This window comes from Pipistrellus kuhlii, unplaced genomic scaffold (assembly GCF_014108245.1).
Source record: "Pipistrellus kuhlii isolate mPipKuh1 unplaced genomic scaffold, mPipKuh1.p scaffold_m20_p_65, whole genome shotgun sequence".
Taxonomy (NCBI): Eukaryota; Metazoa; Chordata; class Mammalia; order Chiroptera; family Vespertilionidae; genus Pipistrellus; species Pipistrellus kuhlii.
Genome location: NW_023425568.1, coordinates 10953 through 30492, shown reverse-complemented (window position 1 = coordinate 30492; position 19540 = coordinate 10953). Strand labels below are relative to the sequence as shown.

Genomic DNA, 19540 nt, shown 5'->3' with positions numbered 1-19540 from the left:
GTTCGACACCCCTACCTTAAACATTCTGGCTTTTTTCCTACATCTTCCCTTCCTCGTTTCCTAGTGAAATGAAACACCTAAAATAAGTATTGACAGTTACTATGTCAATAACTTATTCTATATCTTAAGTGTCAATTTGAATATCCCTTAAGGAAAAACATAAAAAAAATTTTCTTAGGACTATTTTAAGATTTCACAGCACAATGTTATTCCTTTCACAAGGACCACTGATGCCTTCTGGAAAATGATATATTCAGAAGACAAATAAAATCCCCTCCATATTTCTCTCCCAAGATGGCAAGCAGATATTTTACACAATTTAAAATCTTAGACAAAACAAATACTTGCACGATATACCTCAAGTAAGGTTTAACCAACTTTGACTCAAGAGAAAACTAAGAATTTCAATTCAGTTGTATAGCCAATCTTTAGAGTAGGTCATATATTTTAAAGACAGAGTCAGGGCTAGCCTGTGTGACTCATGTGGTTGGAGTATTGTCCTGTCCAGTGGAAGGGTCCGTTTCTGATCAGAGCACATGTCCAGATTGCAGGTTCAGTCCCCACTCAGGTGTGCTCTGGAGGAAACTGATTGATATGGATCACATGATGATTCTCTCTCCCTTTCTCTCTCTCTCAAAAAATAAATTAAAATCTGTAAATACTAAAAATTTGAGAAAATGTTTTGAAGAAATTCAATTTGGTATTTGGTATAGACAAAATTAGCCAATCATTATCATGATTTCAAATCTGTTTTCCAAGAATTCACAGCTGAAATTTTTTCCTGACCTAATTTCCTTTATTTATTGCTATATCCTCATGTCTAATTAAGTTTAGTTTAGTCATTTGTGATAACCTACAATGATTGTTTCAAGAAAATCCAGTAAAGATAGGAATCTATAATCTTTTAATCAGTCTACTGAAGAGCTGACAGATGCTATTAGGCACAGATTAAAAGACAGCCTAAAAGTTTTAAGAGAAAAAGATTAAGCAAGCTTAAAAAAAAAAAAAATCCAAGTTCTAGTAATACAAACTTTTTCAAATGGATAACACTATCAAGCTTTATTCAATTTCAACAGTAATCTTTCCTAAAGTAAAGAAAGACACTTAAGTACTTTCAAGAACTTCATTTTACCCACCTCTCATCCTATAAGGAAATGAGATAGGAAAAAGAATGAACTTAGCTTCATCTTTGATTCTCAGGGATTAAGAGATGGTGCTACTTGTCAACAAAACCAATTGATTACTCTCCACACAAGTAATTATGTACTCTATTATGTAGTTTTTAAAGTATCAGAATATATGTTCATTAGCTTAAATGTTCAAAAGTACTCCCTAAACACTGGTTCAAATAAAAAACAAACAAAAATTGTCTGCCAAATGGAAAAGCACAACTTATGGGGAATAAGTAATAAACAAGAACATTCAATGTTATGCTATTTAACTGTTTGCTGGCAAGGTAGTGCTCCCAGAACACAACAATAAGCTGGCTCCATCACTGCTATTTCATGCAAAAGATACAGAAACAAAACACAGAGACATCATGAAGGTCATCATTCTTGTTTTTAATTGGGGAAATAGCATAAAGCAATCTTACTTAGATTACAAAACACAATCCACAAAATCAATGGTCAGGAAAGTTTCAACCATTAAAGAAAAAAATTTAAGTGGGACTTTGGCAAGTTTTCAGCTCAGGGCAAATAAAAGGGCAAGTCCAATTTTTTTATAAAGATTTATTGTAACTTACAATTTCATCAAAACCAACACAATCAGGCTTTTAACCTGTACTAAGGTGTTAAACCATTATATTAAAACCATTAGTAAAAACTATTACCCCAACCTAGATTCCAAAAAAAAAATTATTTGTGGAGATATTTAAAGGGGCTTTATTGACATTAGAGGAAAACCGTAGGCCAATTGTATGCTGTAACTACTGAAAACATTTAACTATAATGACACTTTATTAGCTTTGCCTATGTTATAGGGACTCTTAATGATGAGAGAAATAGCTGAAAATACTTAGTTTCTTAGTAGAGAATATTAACTACAAATTTTAACAGTTCACTCCTTTGCCAGGGCATACAGATTTTGAGGTTTGGTGAGGACTAACAGTATCTACAAAACTGAAGTTGCTACAAATGGAGGAGTCTGATTACAGAAGGCAGCAAACTGTTGGGGCCATACTTCACCTTGACAGATTAAAAAATAAGGGTTTAACTAAAAACAGTGCAACCTTTGTGACAGGCAAGGACTGTAGAAGATGTTTAAGGAAAATTCAGAACTACATTCATCCAGCAAGAAGAGACTGCACATAAGAACCATTACTTAAGAGAGCAACATGTCCGACATGCCTTAAAATACATACTTGTACTTTTGAAAGAAGTTTGGAGCTTCAAAAAGTTTGGACCACTCTCCCTTACTCAGCAAAATTTCATCTGTGATAGCAAGACCTAAATTAAAAACATATTAAAATGTTTGCATAGTTCAGTCTAACAACCTAGAGTTTTAAAGATCTTAAACATACCACATGCGTTCCCTAAAACCTAAAATAATGTTAACAAAAGGCAATTTTAGTCAATAGTTTCAGAGCATAAAATTCTTACATAAGTACTTTTCAAAAAAGCTGGAGGACTTGAGAGCCCAGTCTGATATATTACCATTAGTCTAAAATTCCACGCTCATAAAATGACTTCAAAAACTGACGCATTATAGTTCTCCCCAAAGCTACGTTTCTTGTCTTTCAAAAACATGCTTCCTGCTGACTCTAAAAGAATAGCATATCTTCCCACAGGAGGCTGTTTAGACCACAGAAAAGTATGGTCCTCTGGGAGTCTGAGCTGGAAGTTGTACAGCTAATTTTACTTCCTAGGCTGTAGTCTATCCAATCAAACAATCCCTTCCTCAAAGACCGACAACAGCTGTACTTTCAAACAAACAATACTATTGGGGTTCAGAAAAGTTTAGAGTTTCTTCCAAAATAATGAGCAGTTTGAACCCAATCCTGCCCAAAGTTCTTTCCAAGAATATAGTTTGCTAAAAACAACTCATTTCATGGGATTATTTAAAATTTTACATGGCAATCGTATATGTCACTAAACCAACCCCAAAAAGCCCTGCTAAGAATATGGCTTTAAATACTGGTTAGTGTCACTATATAATCAAAAATAATTAAAAATTCCTGCCTAAAAGGAATTAAACTTATTTTTCATATCAATTCCCAAATATATATTGTAATCAATAAATAAAAACACCAAAAATCTACCTTGGTGAATGCTTTCTTCAACTTAAATTGTATACCCAACTACGGGTCTACAATGACTATGTAAACCCTGTGTATAAAGGAGAGCATAAGGATAACCACTTACCTTGTTTAAACTCCTCAACCATGACCATCCGTGTTGAAACGGACACATTGTACGTGGAGTTCTGTTGTGGGTATGCTGGTGTAATTATAGGCATAAGATGGTACCTATCACTGGGGTTTACCTACATATAACAACAGCCAATCAGTTTCTTCAAGTACATAGGCAACAGATACTTGGACTTTTTACCCCTTGTTAAACTGAACCAATGATTAAATTTTATTTCATTCTTAGCTGGAGTTGAGAAAGAAAAACCATGTAAGGAGACATTGTTTTTAAAGGAATTCTTTATAGAATCTGGATTTGGTGGAGCTAACGGTCTGTTCAATCACTCAGGCATGACTACTTTGGAAACCTCACTCTACAGAAAGTGTGCCTGCCCAGCAAAAAGGTCCTACTTGGACAGCTACTGATGTTTAGTCTTTCTTTTTTCAACAACAGAAATGGGGATGCACACACAATTACACTTTTCAGAAATGTCTTACTCCAATATTCTGTGTAAAACAAATTTAAACAAGATGAAAACTTATACTTCAATATACCCTCAACGTATAAAGAATTAAGCTTAATTTATTAACACATAGTGAAACTATTGTTTTCCATGTTGGTATCCTTTTACGAGATAATGAACTGATTCAGTAACTATTTATCTTAACCCATATACTATGGATAAGTGGTATATTTCCACAAAGAAAACTATAAACTCACATCTCTCCAAAAATGCCTTTGGGTATGGAAAACTTGGAAATATACAACTTGAAATAATTAACAGAACTTGAAGCTAATAATTTTGATACTGTAGTAAGATAGCAAGACAATGTCGAAAAATAGAATTTTATAAACCTCTAAAGCCTTATTCAAACCTAAATATTTGACCTATTAAAAAAGTGCATGTTGTTAACATTTAAATGGAGTGAGCAGTAAAGACCGGAACTTCCCACAGTGGAAGCTCTTTAGCACCACCTTGTTTCTGTAATCTGAAACACCCACAGGTAAATATTAAGCAACAGTTTTCCTAAAACAACCCAATTTTAACAATATTTAGATCAAATAAAAAAATACAGGGATTTTTAGTATCCTTTTATTTTTTTTAAAGCACAAATGCCCGCACACTTTAACTTACAAGGTAGTTCTATATAAAATAAATTAAAATGTTAGTGAACTTGATTATTATAAATATGTACAATTAAATGTAGTTGACAGGGTACATAATTATGCTTCTCACATAAGACAATCAGAGTTGAGGTTATCTAAGAGAAAGTGTAATACGAACATGTCCACTCATAGGTAGAAGGATGGAAAGTGTCCCTGAGTTTATGCAGATGACTTTACTTGTTATTGCACAGTGTGAATTTGTAGGGGAAAAAATAATACACTAACCCTTGGGTCCCATACAGGCAAATTAAGATTGCATTCTTCAGGCTGTTTCAATAGCACTGGATTTGGCCATTCCCTGTTTAAAAAGATTGTAGCACTTGATAAGACTTGGATATTACCATCTAAACGTATTTTGTTAAACATACAGCATTGTGAATGTGCTCCTTCTTCATTCATTTTTCCCTTCTGGTTTACATACTCTTTTATTCCTGTTGATGTTAAACTACTTGAACACTTTTCCTCTATGACATTAACTTAAACCACTTGGTAGCTTTCTCAGACTGAAGTCAAACATATTGTCTGCCCCTCAAAGAACTGATAATGCACTATTTAAATCAAAAAGTACTACTCCAATACATCTGACATGTTGGCCTCAACCCCTATAGGTAAATCCTCTTGAAAGAGGTCTTTTATACTAGCTTATTCCAAAGACAACTGAGAATGGAAAAGTTAACTCATTATAGGCAAAGCATAAATAATTGTAAAAATTGATTATGACATTTTTCTCTGCCGCATAACTAAAGGTTATGAGTATGTGTAATAAAAACTTGTGACGTGAACACATTATTCTCAAGATGCACGCTCTGAGTTAGCCACTTCAGTCCTTTATGGAAGAGATTAAAAACTGGAAAACATTTTCCATTCTTCATGTCAAGGTTAACATCTTTAACATATTTGTTAAGGATGTGTAGCATTAAGAAAAATTCTGACAATCTTTAGTTATTCTCATCAAACCTGATTATACATTATAAAGTAGTATCAAAACCATAAAGAACAGAATGTGTTTTTAAAAGTGTGGCACATGCTTTACATTATTAACTGTATCAAAATAAACCTCTGATTTTTATAAAATAAATAGAAAAGACTCTTTTTGTTCCAGAGGGAAGAGGTATAGGAGTGGGCAGGCATAGAGGAAAGATAATTCTCTAAAATTTGATTAAAACCAAAAACCCTGAGCTTTTGGGCCAGCCAAAGTAACTAATACAAAATGCAGCCGAAGCCGGTTTGGCTCAGTGGTAGAGCGTCGGTCTGTGGACTGAAAGGTCCCAGGTTCAATTCCGGACAAGGGCATGTACATTGGTTGCGGGCACATGCCCGGTAGTGGGTGTGCAAGAGGCAGCTGGTTGATGTTTCTCTCTCATCGACGTTTCTAGCTCTCTATCTCTCTCCCTTCCTCTCTGTAAAAAAATCAATAAAATACATTTTAAAACAAACAAAAAAAAAAAAAAATGCAAATAACCTTTTATCTTATTATTCTTTAAAAATAAATAAATAAATAAATAAATAAATAAATAAATAAAAATAAGTGGACCTAGCTGGTTTGGGTCAGTGGATAGTGTCAGGCCTGTGGAGCAAAGGGTCCCAGGTTCGATTCTGGGCAAGGTCACATGTACGTACCCTTGGTTACAGGCTCATCCCCGGCCCAGGCCCTGGTCAGGGTGTATGCAGGAGGCAACCAAACGATGTGCTTTTCTCACATCAATGTTTCTCTGTCTTTCCCTCTCTCTTCCATTCTCCCTAATAATCACCAGAAAAGTATCTTCTGGTGAGGATTAACAAAATAAATAAATAAATAAATAAATAGTGAACTTCCTAAAATAAAAGTTAAAGAAAAATCTGTGCAGGGTTAATGAATAATCTCAGAGTGGTCAATTAATTGCCTTTTTTCAAGCAGTTAGTTATTCTTAAAAGCTTTTTATATAGCCCGGCCGGGGTGGCTCAGTGGTTGAGTGTCACCCCATGACCCCGAAGGTCATGGTTCCATTCCCAGGTTGTGGGCTAAATCTTCAGTGGTGGGAGTGCAGGAGGCACCAATCAATGATTCTCTCTCATCATTGATGTTTCTATCTGTCTCCATCTCCCTTCCTCTGTAAAATCAATAAAAATATTTCTTTTAAAAAAGCTTTTTATATAGTTTGCATCTTAATGGGCAGATGAAAGCAAAAACAATCAAGAAACTAAGGGACTAAGGAACTACAGGTTTAGAATAATTCAGAAAGTAAAAGGTGGTATATATAAGTTTACCAAAGTAGCTGATATCCCAGCCTATCAAGTCACTAAGTTACAGACATTACAACTAAAATTCAAGAGTTTATTTAGAGAGTAAGGTCATGCAGGAGGTTCAAATAGCAACTGCCTTCCTATCTTTAAAAGGCTAGGGAAAAGGAATGGAATTAAGTTTGCGTTTTATATACAACATGACCTACCCCCAAGACTACCTAAAGAGCTACAACATGATCTAAAATTTGAATCTGAAATCAGCTGCAGAAATGTCATAGAAATAAGACTGAACTTCAGTGTCTATAATCAATTTTATTTTAATATAATCTAAACACATACCATTTAGAAAATACCAAGAAAAATTTATGTACAAGAGTTGATGCTATTGCATTTGGGTAAAGCTGGCAAGTTCTTGCTACTAGCATAGCCCAGGAAACACCACCGAGGAAACCTAATATATTGGAATAGATGTTGTGGCCTGTTGATAAGGGAAAAGCAAAAAGAAAAGTTAGTGTTGAACAAAAGCTTAAACAGTTTTAATAAGGTAGCCAACAAATTCTGAACTCACGTTTGGCCCACAGTTTGATAGCTCTCAGAGTTAACCTGAAGTTGTCAATGTTTGGTACTAGGTGTAAAATTTCATCGGTTACCCTGCAACCTGATTAACAGGGGTGAAAAACAAAACATTAAATCATCAAAAATGTAATGATAATATTTCTTTTAAATTTCTGAGATTAATGTCAAACTTAAAAACTTTATTGGTAGAATCAGTAATGTTAAATAAAGAGGCAACTAAAAAACTCTTAAAACCTTCATCTCCCATTAAAAGCGGTACCCTCAACCAAAGAATCTGAACTGTAACGTGCTTCATCTCAAACTTTCAACTCATAATGAAAGCTTCTAGTCCAGAAATACTGAGGAAGGACTGAGCCACTTAAATCGCAAAGAATTGTTCTTTAAGAGCATGGTAACAAGCAGTGCTAATACCAAAGTGTTCAAAGGCAATCTTTTAAATACAATTGAAAACATTACAAAGGACATGGGCATCAAAATTAATTACATTGTAAAACCAAATCATTAGCAATAGAGTGCCAATGTCAGACAGTCTTTTAATATCCCAAGAGATTAAAAAAAAAAACATGTTAAAAATGAATAAAAAGTGTTTAAAAATCAATAAAATTAATTACTAAATACCCTCTACAGTCTGATAAATAAGGTACATTCAATTTGAATAACTATGGATAAACAATATGCCTACAAAAGGCTTCATTATTCAACCTGAGTTTAAACTATTTCATTTTGACAAAAACTGCTACTATGCAAAAAAAAAAAAAAAAAGTAGATTTTCACATACCGTTAAGACTTCTTATGCATCTTATATCTAGATTTTTAAGCAGACTGTCATCTCGTAAATCCAAGTCTTCTGGAATAGTCTGCAGTGCTAATCTTGCAAATAAAATATCAATCTAAAACAAAAATAAAATTCAACATTCTGTATCTATCAAATTATTTATTTTTAGATGTTTCTTTAAAAAAAGAAAGCAATTATAACCCATAAAGCCAGGATCTTCTTATCAATTATCAACATGACAATGCCTCCAAGAGCCCAAGCAGTATTAATTCTATCATAGGTATTTTAATCAGATGTTAAAACATGGCAATATGAAACAGAACATGCATAAATACCTATTTGTCACTTTAATCATACTAAGTTTGATTTCCTATAAAATGCATCTACTAGATTTACTAAGTTTGCTAAATGCATATACTGGATCACTTAAAATTTATGGCATGCCCTATCACAGCTTAACCAAACAAACTGCAGCTCTGGTCAGACAGCTTCAAAAACTCCAAACCCCAAGCAAAGAGGAGAAAACTTTAGTTCTGGCTGTCACTCCTGCTGGGTGGCCTCAGACAGTGGCTGACCTGCACCCCACTGGAGATCCAGAAGCTAGTGTATCTAGTGGTCTGTGTGAGACACCAGATTTCAACCACTCGTATAAAGGTCGCATGCAAGAGGCAGACTCAGTGAGCACCAAAGCCCCTCTGCAACAAGTCCTGCCCCATAAGCATGTCTCCAGCACAGCAATTCTTCCATTATAGACACAGCGGGTCTAAGCCAATTGGCCTGGAGGTCAATTCCTCCCAGTGACACCAACAACAATCAAGACTTAACTACAACAAGGCTGTACACACAGTCTACAAAGGGGTGCACCAAGAGCGTCCACCTCAGGTAACTGGGAGGCTGACCCATTGGACACCTAGCACACAAAGCTACCCTACCAACTCAGGGAAGCAGTGAAAATGAGACAAGGAAACAGATCACAAACAAAAGAAAAGCAAACGACTAGATATAGAGTTTAAAACCATGGTGATACAGTTTTTTCAAGAATTTCCTAGAAAAGGCCAATAAATTTAGCAAGACCATCAAGGATATGAAAAAGGACCAACCAGAAAGCAAGCATACACTGAATGAAACAAAGAATACTATACAGAGACTCAACAGCAGACTAGAGGAACGCAAGAATCAAGTCAAAGATTCGAAATACAAAGAAGCAAAAAACACTCAACTTGGGAAAGAAAAAAGAATCCAAAAAGTTGAAGATGGTGTAAGAAGCCTCTGGGACAACTTCAAGCACACCAACATCAGAATTACGGGGGTGCCAGAAGGAGAGAGCAAGATACTGAAAACCTATTTGAATAAATAATGATGGAAAACTTCTCCCACCTGTTCAAAGAAATAGACTTACAAGTCCAAGAAGTGCACAGAACTCCAAACAAAAGGAATCCTCAGAGGACCACACCAAAACACATCAATGCCAAGGGCAAAAGACAAAGAGAGAACCTTACAAGCAGCAAGAGAAAAATGGTTAATTACCTGTAAGGGAGCACCCATACAATTATCAACTGATTTCTCAACAGAAACTATGCAGGCCAGACGGGAGTAGCAAGAAATATTCAAAGTGATGAATACTAAGAACCTAGAATCAAGATTACTCTACCCAGCAAAGTTATCATTCAAAATTGAAGGTCAGATAAAGAGCTTCACAGATAAGAAAAGGCTAAATAAAGGAGTTTATCGCCACTAAACCAGTATTGTATGAAATGCTGAAAGGTAGTCTTTAAGAAGAGGAAGAAGAAAAAAGTAAAGATAAAAATTATAAACAACAAATACATATCAACCAGTAAATCTAAAAATCGAGTGAATTAAAAATCTGACTAACAGAATAAAGTAGTGAATATAATAGAATCAGGGGCATAGAATGGGAGGGGATTGATAATTCTCAGGGGGAAAAGGGTGTGGGGGTGCAGGAAGACTGAACAAAAATCATACACCTATGGATGAGGACAGTGGGGAGGGAGGTATGGGCAAAAAGTGGAGTGGGAACCAGGTGGAAGAGAACTATGGGGGGAAAAGAAGAAACAATTGAATAATCTGAACAACAAAGATTTATTAAATAATAAATAAATAAATAAATAATACACTGTGTTGTCTTAATGAGACTAAATATTTATAAAATTTGTATATGGAAAAACTACCAAAGTAAACTATTTTGTAGCAGCATTTCATTGTCAATTCCATTACTTCTGCCTATATTTTAGCTCCTAATTTCACTACTCTTTTAAAAGACTAAAAATGCTATTCTGGTAAGCAGTCACTTTCATTTAAAAAAATTAAGCGTAAGCTCTGATCAGTGTGTTCAATGGTTAGAGTGTCCACCCTCTCAAGACAGGGTCACAGGGTCAATCCCTGGCTCCAATCAGGGAACACTCAGGAGGTAACCAACTGATGTGTCTCTCTCACATCTCTTTTTCCTCCCCTCCTTCCCTCCCTCTCTAAAAATCAATGGAAAAAACATCTGTGGGTGATGATAAACAAAACAACAAAAACCCTTAATTCCTACTAATATCACACCAATTCACCGGTTATAAAACTTTAAAATAAATCAAGTTTTTAACCTACATTGATCAATTACACATAGCAAAAGCCACCTTACCTCTATCCCATCAAAACACAGTTTGATAACTGGCACAAATGCCTCTTCAACAGCCTGAAAGAAAATCCAACAAGTTTAATGTCTCTGAAACTATAGATTGGATCTACACTAATTTTAGTATTTTCTAATGAATGTACTATTTGAAATTGTTTGAAAACAATTTAGAATAGTTTCTGATGGAGTATGTTCTCCACAACTAGCTTTACCACACTAGAATCTTCAATTAGACAAGCTTAAGTTCAAATCCTTGACATCTGCCACTCAGATATGTTCTTGTCTTATTTTCTACTGTCACCAGATTTATGATTTCAGATTTATTGCAAAAAATAAAATGCATGTTTTGAGGGAGTATAAATACTTCAAAAATAACAATCAAAAAGCAAAATGGAGGGGGAAAAATAACTAGAACTGGGAAACATTAAAAAATAAGAAATTGCCGGTCGATGTTGCTCAGTGGTTGGGTGTCAACCTGTGAACCAGGAGGTCACGGTTCCATTCTGGGTCAGGGCACATGCCAGGGTTGCGGGCTCGATCCCCAGTACAAGCGTGCAGGAGGCAGCCGATCAAGGATTCTCCTCATTGATGTTTCTATGTCTCTCTCCCTCTTCCTTAGTCTCTCTGAAACAAATAAAAACATATATGCGCATATGTGTGTGTGTGTGTGTGTGTATGCATATATATATGTACATATCTTTAAAAAGTAAATGTATTATTAGAAATAGAAAGACTGAGATCTCATGCTTTCTTTTTTACACTAGTTCCATATTGCTTTCATCATGTTATGTATCCTCCACTACATTTACTTAAAATGTCCAGGTTGGCTATTGAGTTCAAATTACAAATAAAGTAATTACATTATTTGGAAAATAAAATAAAATAAAATAAAATAAAAAGCAAGCATACACGTTATGTAGTTAAAAGGGTTTAGCAAATTTTAAGAGTTCAACAAATGATGTCTATATCATAAAACTCTCAACTGACTAATTTTTATAACTCCTCCCATTTCACCCCGAACATTTACGTACTCGTAAATCTTTTACTTCTTCCTGTAATTTCAATTTATCATAGAATGAGGTGAAAAAGTCACTTCGATCAACATGCCTTGGTGCAACACACAACGCATCAATATCGGCACCTAGAAAAGATTAAGACCATCAACCATTAATTTCTATTATTAAAAAAATTACTTTGAGTCTTACTATGGCAGTATTTGATGTCGAAAAGCTGTTAACATTATATTGGTCAATCTCTAAAAATGTACCACTCCCCTTTAAAAAAAAATTACAAGTCGATATAGGAATAAAGGATTCTAATTAATGGGATACGGTATGTTTTTTCCTGTAGCATCTCTAGTTGCAGTGGCCCGGGTGAGCTGGGAGACAAAGAAAGGTACTAAGATAGGACTTTTATGATGAAGAGTAGGAATTATTCAAGAATAGACCCAACATCTTGATGTCATTAGTCATACACATGCCCATTAGTGAAACAAAGAAAGTTTTCTTCTTTACATAATGTAACTAGTTCTTATAGGCTCCTACCTGTCCCCTAAATGGGATAAATAGGATAACCATCAAGAAGGACCACTGGCAAAAATCCAATGAGGCAGACAATGAATGGTAAAATATTTGTTATTAATTTAATGTTTGATAGCAGGTCAGCACTGAGTACACAGGAAGAACAATCAGTAACTGAGATCATAAAAGGGAGAGATAAATGTGTAATCAGGTTAACATAGATTTTTTCCTACAAGACTCAACTACCATGAAGGCTGTTATTTACCATATTCATGATAGAAGAACACATACTAGTAGCACACTACTGGCACAAAATAGTGGGAGATGGGAAGAAGGAAGGATACTGGAACAAAAAGAACACATATACACTAAGTGGCCAGATTATTATGATCTCTGAATGCACAATAATCTGGCCACTCAGTGTATATCCTATATAATAAAAGGCTAATATGCAAATTGTCCCCTGGATCAGGAGTTTGACCAGCAAGTAGGCCAGCCAACTGCCCATGTCCCCTCCCCCTGGCCAGGCTGGCCGGACCCTACCCATGCACAAATTCATCCACCAGGGCTCTAACACTAACACACACACACACACACACACACACACACACACTCTCTCTGAGTGCCAAATTATTTTGCGCTCAGAGATCATAATAATCTGACCACTCAGTGTATATTGGCAGGTAACTTTTAACATAGAGGCCAGTGGTTAATGGTTGAAAAGTACAGCCACTGAATTCCCAAGAAGAATCCAAGTTCTGCTAAGATGGCTAGATGAAGTTATTCAAGCTTTATTGAGTCCCAGACTCTCATATATTTTACATATTACATGAGAATAAGAGTACTGAGGAATAGCCCTAGACTAGGGGTGTCGAACTCAATCAGAGAAGGGGCCAAAATCTAAAATCCAGCCTAAATCGCGGGCCGAATGGTTTACTGAACAATCATAAACTGTCATTGTGATGGAAACGCAGCGGAGTGCAGTGATGACAGCGCGGTGCGGGCCACATTGCAAGGCCTGGCGGGACGGATTTGGCCCGCGGGCCTTGTGTTTGACACATGTGCCCTAGATGGTCCTAATCTTTTCATTTTTATATATTACATGAGAATGAGAGCACTGAGGAATAGCCCTAGCTGGTGTGGCTCAGTGGATAGAGCACTGGCCTGCAGGCTGAAAGGTCCTGGGTTCAATTCCAGTCAAGGGCACATGCCGCGGTTGCAGCTCTATTGCCAGTAGGGGGTGTGCAGAAGGTAGCCAATCAATGATTCCCTCATCACTGAGGTTTCGATCGCTCTCTCCTTCTACCTTCCTCTGAAATCAATAAAAATATATAAACAAAAATTTGTCTTTAAACAGCTTTAAAGAAAAAGAGTACCGAGAAATAAAAAAGACCAAAAACGTATTTGTGTCATGCTCAGTAAAAAGAAAAGGCTCTATGTTCTCTACCATGACAACATTTTTATTGTATACTAGGAGCCCAGTGCGTAATTCAAAAATCACGTGACACTGCCCACCCTCGAGACGCCAGTCCAGCCCTGCCTCATTCTCCAGTCCTTGAAGCAGCCACGGCTGCTACTGATCAGGCCCTCCCCCAGCACAGTTGCATGGAGGCCCCTGCTGCCATGCCCCCAACACTGCACACACAACCTCCTCCTGTCCAGTGACATATTACAGTGTCCCAGTTAATTAGCATATTTCTCTATTATCTATATATACACAAAACCCTAATATGCAAAAGACCAAACTGATCAACTGGGCTGAGACTCTCCCATGCCCACCGCAGCCTCGCAGCCCACAGTTCTTTTCAAGGAGTACAAATTCGTGCACTGGGCCCCTAATATATATATGTACAGATTTATATGCAGAGGGAAAAAGTATCAATAAGAAAATATTGATTGTCAATGGCTACAGATAAACTGTTTGTTTGTTTTGCTTATCTGTATTTTACAACTATAATAAAAGCATGGGGAAAAGGAAGCCCATAGGATTTTTAAAACACTAATTCATTTTTGTTCTGATTTCCAGACTGATATTCTTCAGGCAGAAGAAATGGCATAGAGAGCAGCACTGTTCAAAAGAACCCTCCAGGGAAGAAAATGTTCTATGTCTGCATTTTCCAATATGATAGCCACTAGCCATACGTGGATATTCAACACTTAAAATGTGGCTACTTCTACTGAGGAACCTAATTTTAAATTTTCGTTAATACTGCACTGAACAGTGCAGGTGTAGCATAAATATTTTGTTTTTTTCTCTTTACTAAATGTAGGCTCCTTGAAGTGTTCTCTTTAATGCAAATGTAAGCTATAATGATACACAACTAAGATGGATACCTCGTTATAATTTTTTTTAAGGACTAAAAAAGGTATTCCTTCTCAAAATAATTAAAACAATATTTACCTTTTGTGTGTACTCCTAATCTGTAAGATCCAAATGTAAAAATTTTTCCTCCAACATTTTCAATTACAGATTGTGGAAGATTCTGTTCAAACAAACAACAAATAGTCATTCTCCCAGAACACAAAGAAAATTATTTCAAATAACACTGCATATTAAAAAGTAAGATTCAGTGCAAAGTTATATAGAAGATAAAAAAGCTTATAAGCTCTACAAAATACCACCAGGCATTAAATCAATCTAATCTGAAATGCAAGTAACTTTCAACTTTTCATGAGTGTTCTTTTGTGAAGATCCTTATTATTTTAGAATCTTGCCACATTTCTGGAAACTGCTTTAAAGACTGTGGTAAAGAAGATCATGTAATTATGCAGGAGCAATGAATCAGTTTTTATTCATGACAAAGATACTGCATGAAGCATTGCTTATATTCAATGATTATACCAAATATTCCATAGTGCATTAAAATATAATTTATCAGATCAAAGTGACTGATGTTGAGGCAAATACTGCTCCACAATAGTTTACTGTTTTTGATTTCCTTGACTTTGGTGAATGATTCTGAGCAGAACTAAACTTACTGATAGTTTTTTTGAATAGAAGCACCAGAAATAGGAGAAAGAAAAGCATTACAAATCATCTTTCCTGTAAAAACAAAACAATAAAAAACACCATCTTTTCTTAAATGGGTCAAATGGATTCCACACATTATTCTAAGAATACATTTCCTTTACCAGAAGCACAGTCACGGATTCCTCAATGTGTATGATTTTTCATAATTAAGGATTATGAACTCAGGGAATGTTATTTTAAAAAACTAAATATTCATTTTGAGAGTCTAATACCTGAAAACCTAAAAAATGCCCATTGTCATAGGATTCCTTAAAAGGTAACAATACTCAAATATTTAATATACATTTTTAAAGCACTTTTCCAGGGATATATCTACTACTTCAGTAAAGTATGTTAGTTTTAACTTTGAGTGTTGCAACCAAAAAATGCTTATAAAAAATAATGTTTAGAAATTACTTTTTCCTGCTTTCAAAATAACTAGAACAAAATATAAACTATGTTATTAACGCTAAATCTACTTTAAAAAGAACAGCTATGTTCTGTTGGCAAATTATTTCATATACAAGTAAGTATTCAATACATACCTTGCTTTCACTGATTTCTCGTATCCACTCTTTTACCAGGTTATTTAATTTTCCCAAAATTAAAATCCTGTTGATAGAACAAATATCAATCAGCAAGTTGTTTGCTATTCTAAATTACCTCTATATAAAACGCTAATATGCAAAGTGTCCCCTCTCAAGAGTTCAACCAGGAGACCAGGGTTTGATCACTTGCTCACTATGACACAAGATGACACCGGGGCGTGACATGGGAAAGGAAGGCCCTGGCCAGCAGGGCGCAGGTCCCAATCAGCCCTGATCGCTAGCCAGGCCTAGGGACCCTATCTGTGCATGAATTTTGTGAACTAGGCCTCTAGTTACTTATTAAACTACAACAGTTTTCAAAAGGTGGCTTTCTAAGTTTAAAAGTTATCAGAAAGTTAGGTATATAGTAGTTAATAACATGTAGGCATTCCTCTTTCTCTTGACAATCATGTACTATAACAACCAAAAACCTCAAAAAAGTCAAAATTAAGGAAATGGAGCTCTATGTAAAAGTATTTTTCTAAATATCACCCTTGTCTGAAACAGAGATATTTAAAAGGATAATTCAGACTTCCTGAATCAAGAATGCCTCAAAATTAGTCTATCTATACATATAAAAGCCTAAGGGACTATTATGACCGGTCCTATGACACATACTGACCACCAGGGTGCAGACGCTCAACACAGGAGCTGCCGTTGGCGGTCAGTGCACTCTCACAGCCAACCTCCTATGGTCAGCCAACCTCCCGCTTTCCCTCCCTCAGGCAGGCAGGCCCCAATTGGCCCCAACCGGGGCCAGCCAGCCAACCTCCTACAGTCCCTCCCCCGGGACTGGGCAAGACAACTCCAATCACTGGCCAGGCCAAGGGTCCCCACCCGTGCATGAGTTCATGCACCAGGCCTCTGGTTATGATAATAAGAAATTATAAATTTTTATATATTTACCTGCGCTGCAGTTCCTCTTCTTCTTCAAAAACCCCATAGGGCTTCAGAGTCTCAATTAGTTTCTGTGTAAGCAGGCAGTCGGTCTCCTTGGGGGCTGCTAAGCTGATAGGAGAGGTAATGCCATAGTGCTTCTGTGGCGGCTGTGTTTGCTGTGATCCCTGTGTTGTAACTGGACTACAAATGAAATTGCATAAAATCAGTGTCAAAAAATTTCTAAAATGAGCCCTAGATATTTTGGATAGAGCATCAGCCTGTGAACTGAAGGATCCCAAGTTCAATTCCAGTCAAGGGCACATGCCCAGGTAGCGGGCTCAACGCCAGTAGGGTGCGTGCAGGAGGCAGCCAATCAATGATTCTCTCTCATCATTAATGTTTCTCTCTCCCTCCCTTCCTCTCTGAAATCAATAAAAACATTTTTAATTTCTACAACTTGACCCAAATCGGCATGATTAGAAAAAAGTGTCAGTAAGACACATTTCTAAACATAGCTGGTTCCCTGCAATACCCCAAAGCCCACGACACTTTCACTTTTAAAAGACCTTTTACTTGCCTTACAACAAAAGTGAGCAAATGAAAACATTATTTCTCCTCCCACTCCAAGAGTTTCAGTTTGTTACTACCTAAATATCTAAAACTGTAAGAATGCAGATCAAATATATTGCTAAAAAAAAAAATGCGATCTACAATAACAGAAAACTGAGAAATTTTACTCCTTAAAAAGAAGCCCTGCCCAGCCAGAGTGACTCAGTTGAGCATTATCCTGTGCACCAAAGGGTTGCAGGTTGGAATTCTGATCAGAGCACACCCCTGGGTTTCAGTTTTGATTCCCAGGTAGATGTGTGCAGAAGGCAACAGATAGATGTCTCCCTCCATCGTTCCCTCCCTCAGCATGTCCTTGATGGGGATTTTTTTAAAAGAGCCAAAATCTGTTATTTCTGAAACAATACCAAACATATTACACAAACACTACTTAACAATATAGGAGACTCCCCAAATGCAACTTAGTATCTGCCTCACAATGAATAAAACTCATAAATGAAGAGGGCATATAACAAACAACTTGGGAGGGGGACTATATTCACACTAAGCTTGTTACAGAACTTTAGTAAGAGATATACACCTCAACATGCTAGTCTAACAGTTTTTCCATTTTAAAAGAAATGCAGATTTTTACAACTAAAAGAATTTTGATATAGCGTGCTTTAAATTGTACAAAATCAGGTGGGGACTAAGGGAAGAACCAAACATCTGGATCATTTATTTCTTTCAAACTCTATTCTTTAACAAAGTATTTGTTTTACACACACACACACACACACAAATGCACGCATTCCTATTTTAAGTTCTAAATATGCACTTCGTTTTAAAGTGCAATAATCTACTTAAGCAGTAACAGACCTAATCCAAGAACCCGAGGTAGGTAAGTCCCATAATACGTTTACTACCTATCCACTGGGTTCTGGTTTATACTGTGACCACTACACTGTTTTGTATTTTGTCTTCTGAAAATCAACACAGGCCTAAGAATGCCAGGAAGCCCATACAGCTTGTTTCTAATTAGGCAGTGGGCTGTGCATCATCTAATCAATGTGTCCAGATCAACTCAGAAACCGACTCAATTTTTACAGATTTAACAATAACATTTACTAAGTAAATATCAGATTTATTATCTCTTGCAGCAGTTAATTTCTGTCTGATCACTTCCTCCTCCTACTCCATTTATCTAAATTGCACAATTTTTACAAGGCTGTGATGCTAATTCAGAGCTAGGGACCTACATGAGCACCAAGCACTACTGAAGACTAAATATCTTACCTTAATGTTCTACTTTTCAAATTTATGTAGTACCTCCTATGATTACAATATATAATTTAACCTAAGTTTAGGTGCGTTCATAATGTCTTGATTGCATATTTTCATCAACTTCCATGACTTCTGGTAATGGCATTCAAAACTGTCTATAAGTCTACTCTCAACTGCGCGACAATCTGATACAAGAGAAAAAAACAGGCCTATTTGTCTCTGGTTTCACTTCTGCCACTAATTATATTATTTTTGGTAAATTTTAGCTCTATAGATTTACAATAGAATTTATTATATCTCTTCTCTAAGTTAGATGGCAAGCTAGGAATATTAAAACTATGACACGTGACATTAAAGAGTTTTCCAAACAGAACATTTTTTTAACGCAATGCTCAAAGACAGTTCCATCTGCATATAAGCATAACCAATGGACACAGACAGTAGGGGGTGAGGGTCTGTGCTGTGGCAAACAGAAGACTGGACCCCAATGAGACCAATGAAATCGCCAATGCCAACTCCAGTCAGCACATGTGGAAGCCGGTCAAAGATGGGCCAATCAACCAAAAGCTTGTCATTGTCCATTCCCAGGCTCAATGCCAGAAAAACACCGTGGCCCACAGTATGGGCAGGCATATGGGCACAGGTAAGTGAAAGGGTACTGCCCATGCTGCTTGCTGTCAAATGCCTGACAAAGTAACTTAGATGAGGAAGATGAGAATTCTTTGCCAGCTACTTAGAAGACACCAGGAATCTAAGAAGATTGGCAGCCACATGTACCACTGCCTGAACTGAAAGTGAAGGGTAATGTGTTCAAAAACACGCAGATTCTCAGGGAACACATCCACCAGCTGAAAGCAGACAAGACTCCCGAGAAGCAGGCCGAGGCCCACAGGTGTAAGACCAGGGAAGCAACAAGTGCTACGTAGCCAAGGAAGAAATCATCAAGACTCTGCCAAGGAGGAAGAGAACAAGAACTAAAGCCCCA

The 19540-nt window shown here is 36.4% G+C and overlaps 1 protein-coding gene across 2 annotated transcripts in view; it reads right to left on the bottom strand.

Annotated features, from left to right (window-relative positions):
- The window catches only part of PAPOLA (poly(A) polymerase alpha), a 40786-nt gene extending 23860 nt beyond the window's left edge, over window positions 1–16926 (bottom strand). Inside the window, exons 1-10 of one of the 2 annotated variants that reach the window (XM_036420275.2) lie at window positions 16753–16926; window positions 15805–15871; window positions 14651–14732; window positions 11761–11870; window positions 8092–8203; window positions 7306–7395; window positions 7077–7215; window positions 4740–4812; window positions 3363–3483; window positions 2363–2447 (exon numbers count right to left, since the gene is read on the bottom strand). In XM_036420275.2, the coding sequence (XP_036276168.1) occupies window positions 2363–2447; window positions 3363–3483; window positions 4740–4812; window positions 7077–7162 (365 nt within the window). In that variant the 5' untranslated portion in view covers window positions 7163–7215; window positions 7306–7395; window positions 8092–8203; ... (2 more) ...; window positions 15805–15871; window positions 16753–16926. Of the gene's footprint in view, window positions 1–2362; window positions 2448–3362; window positions 3484–4739; window positions 4813–7076; window positions 7216–7305; window positions 7396–8091; window positions 8204–10735; window positions 10790–11760; window positions 11871–14650; window positions 14733–15804; window positions 15872–16752 lie in introns of those variants that run through there. The other variant, XM_036420276.2, reaches the window with a different exon arrangement.
- Window positions 16927–19540: the final 2614 nt, after the last annotated feature.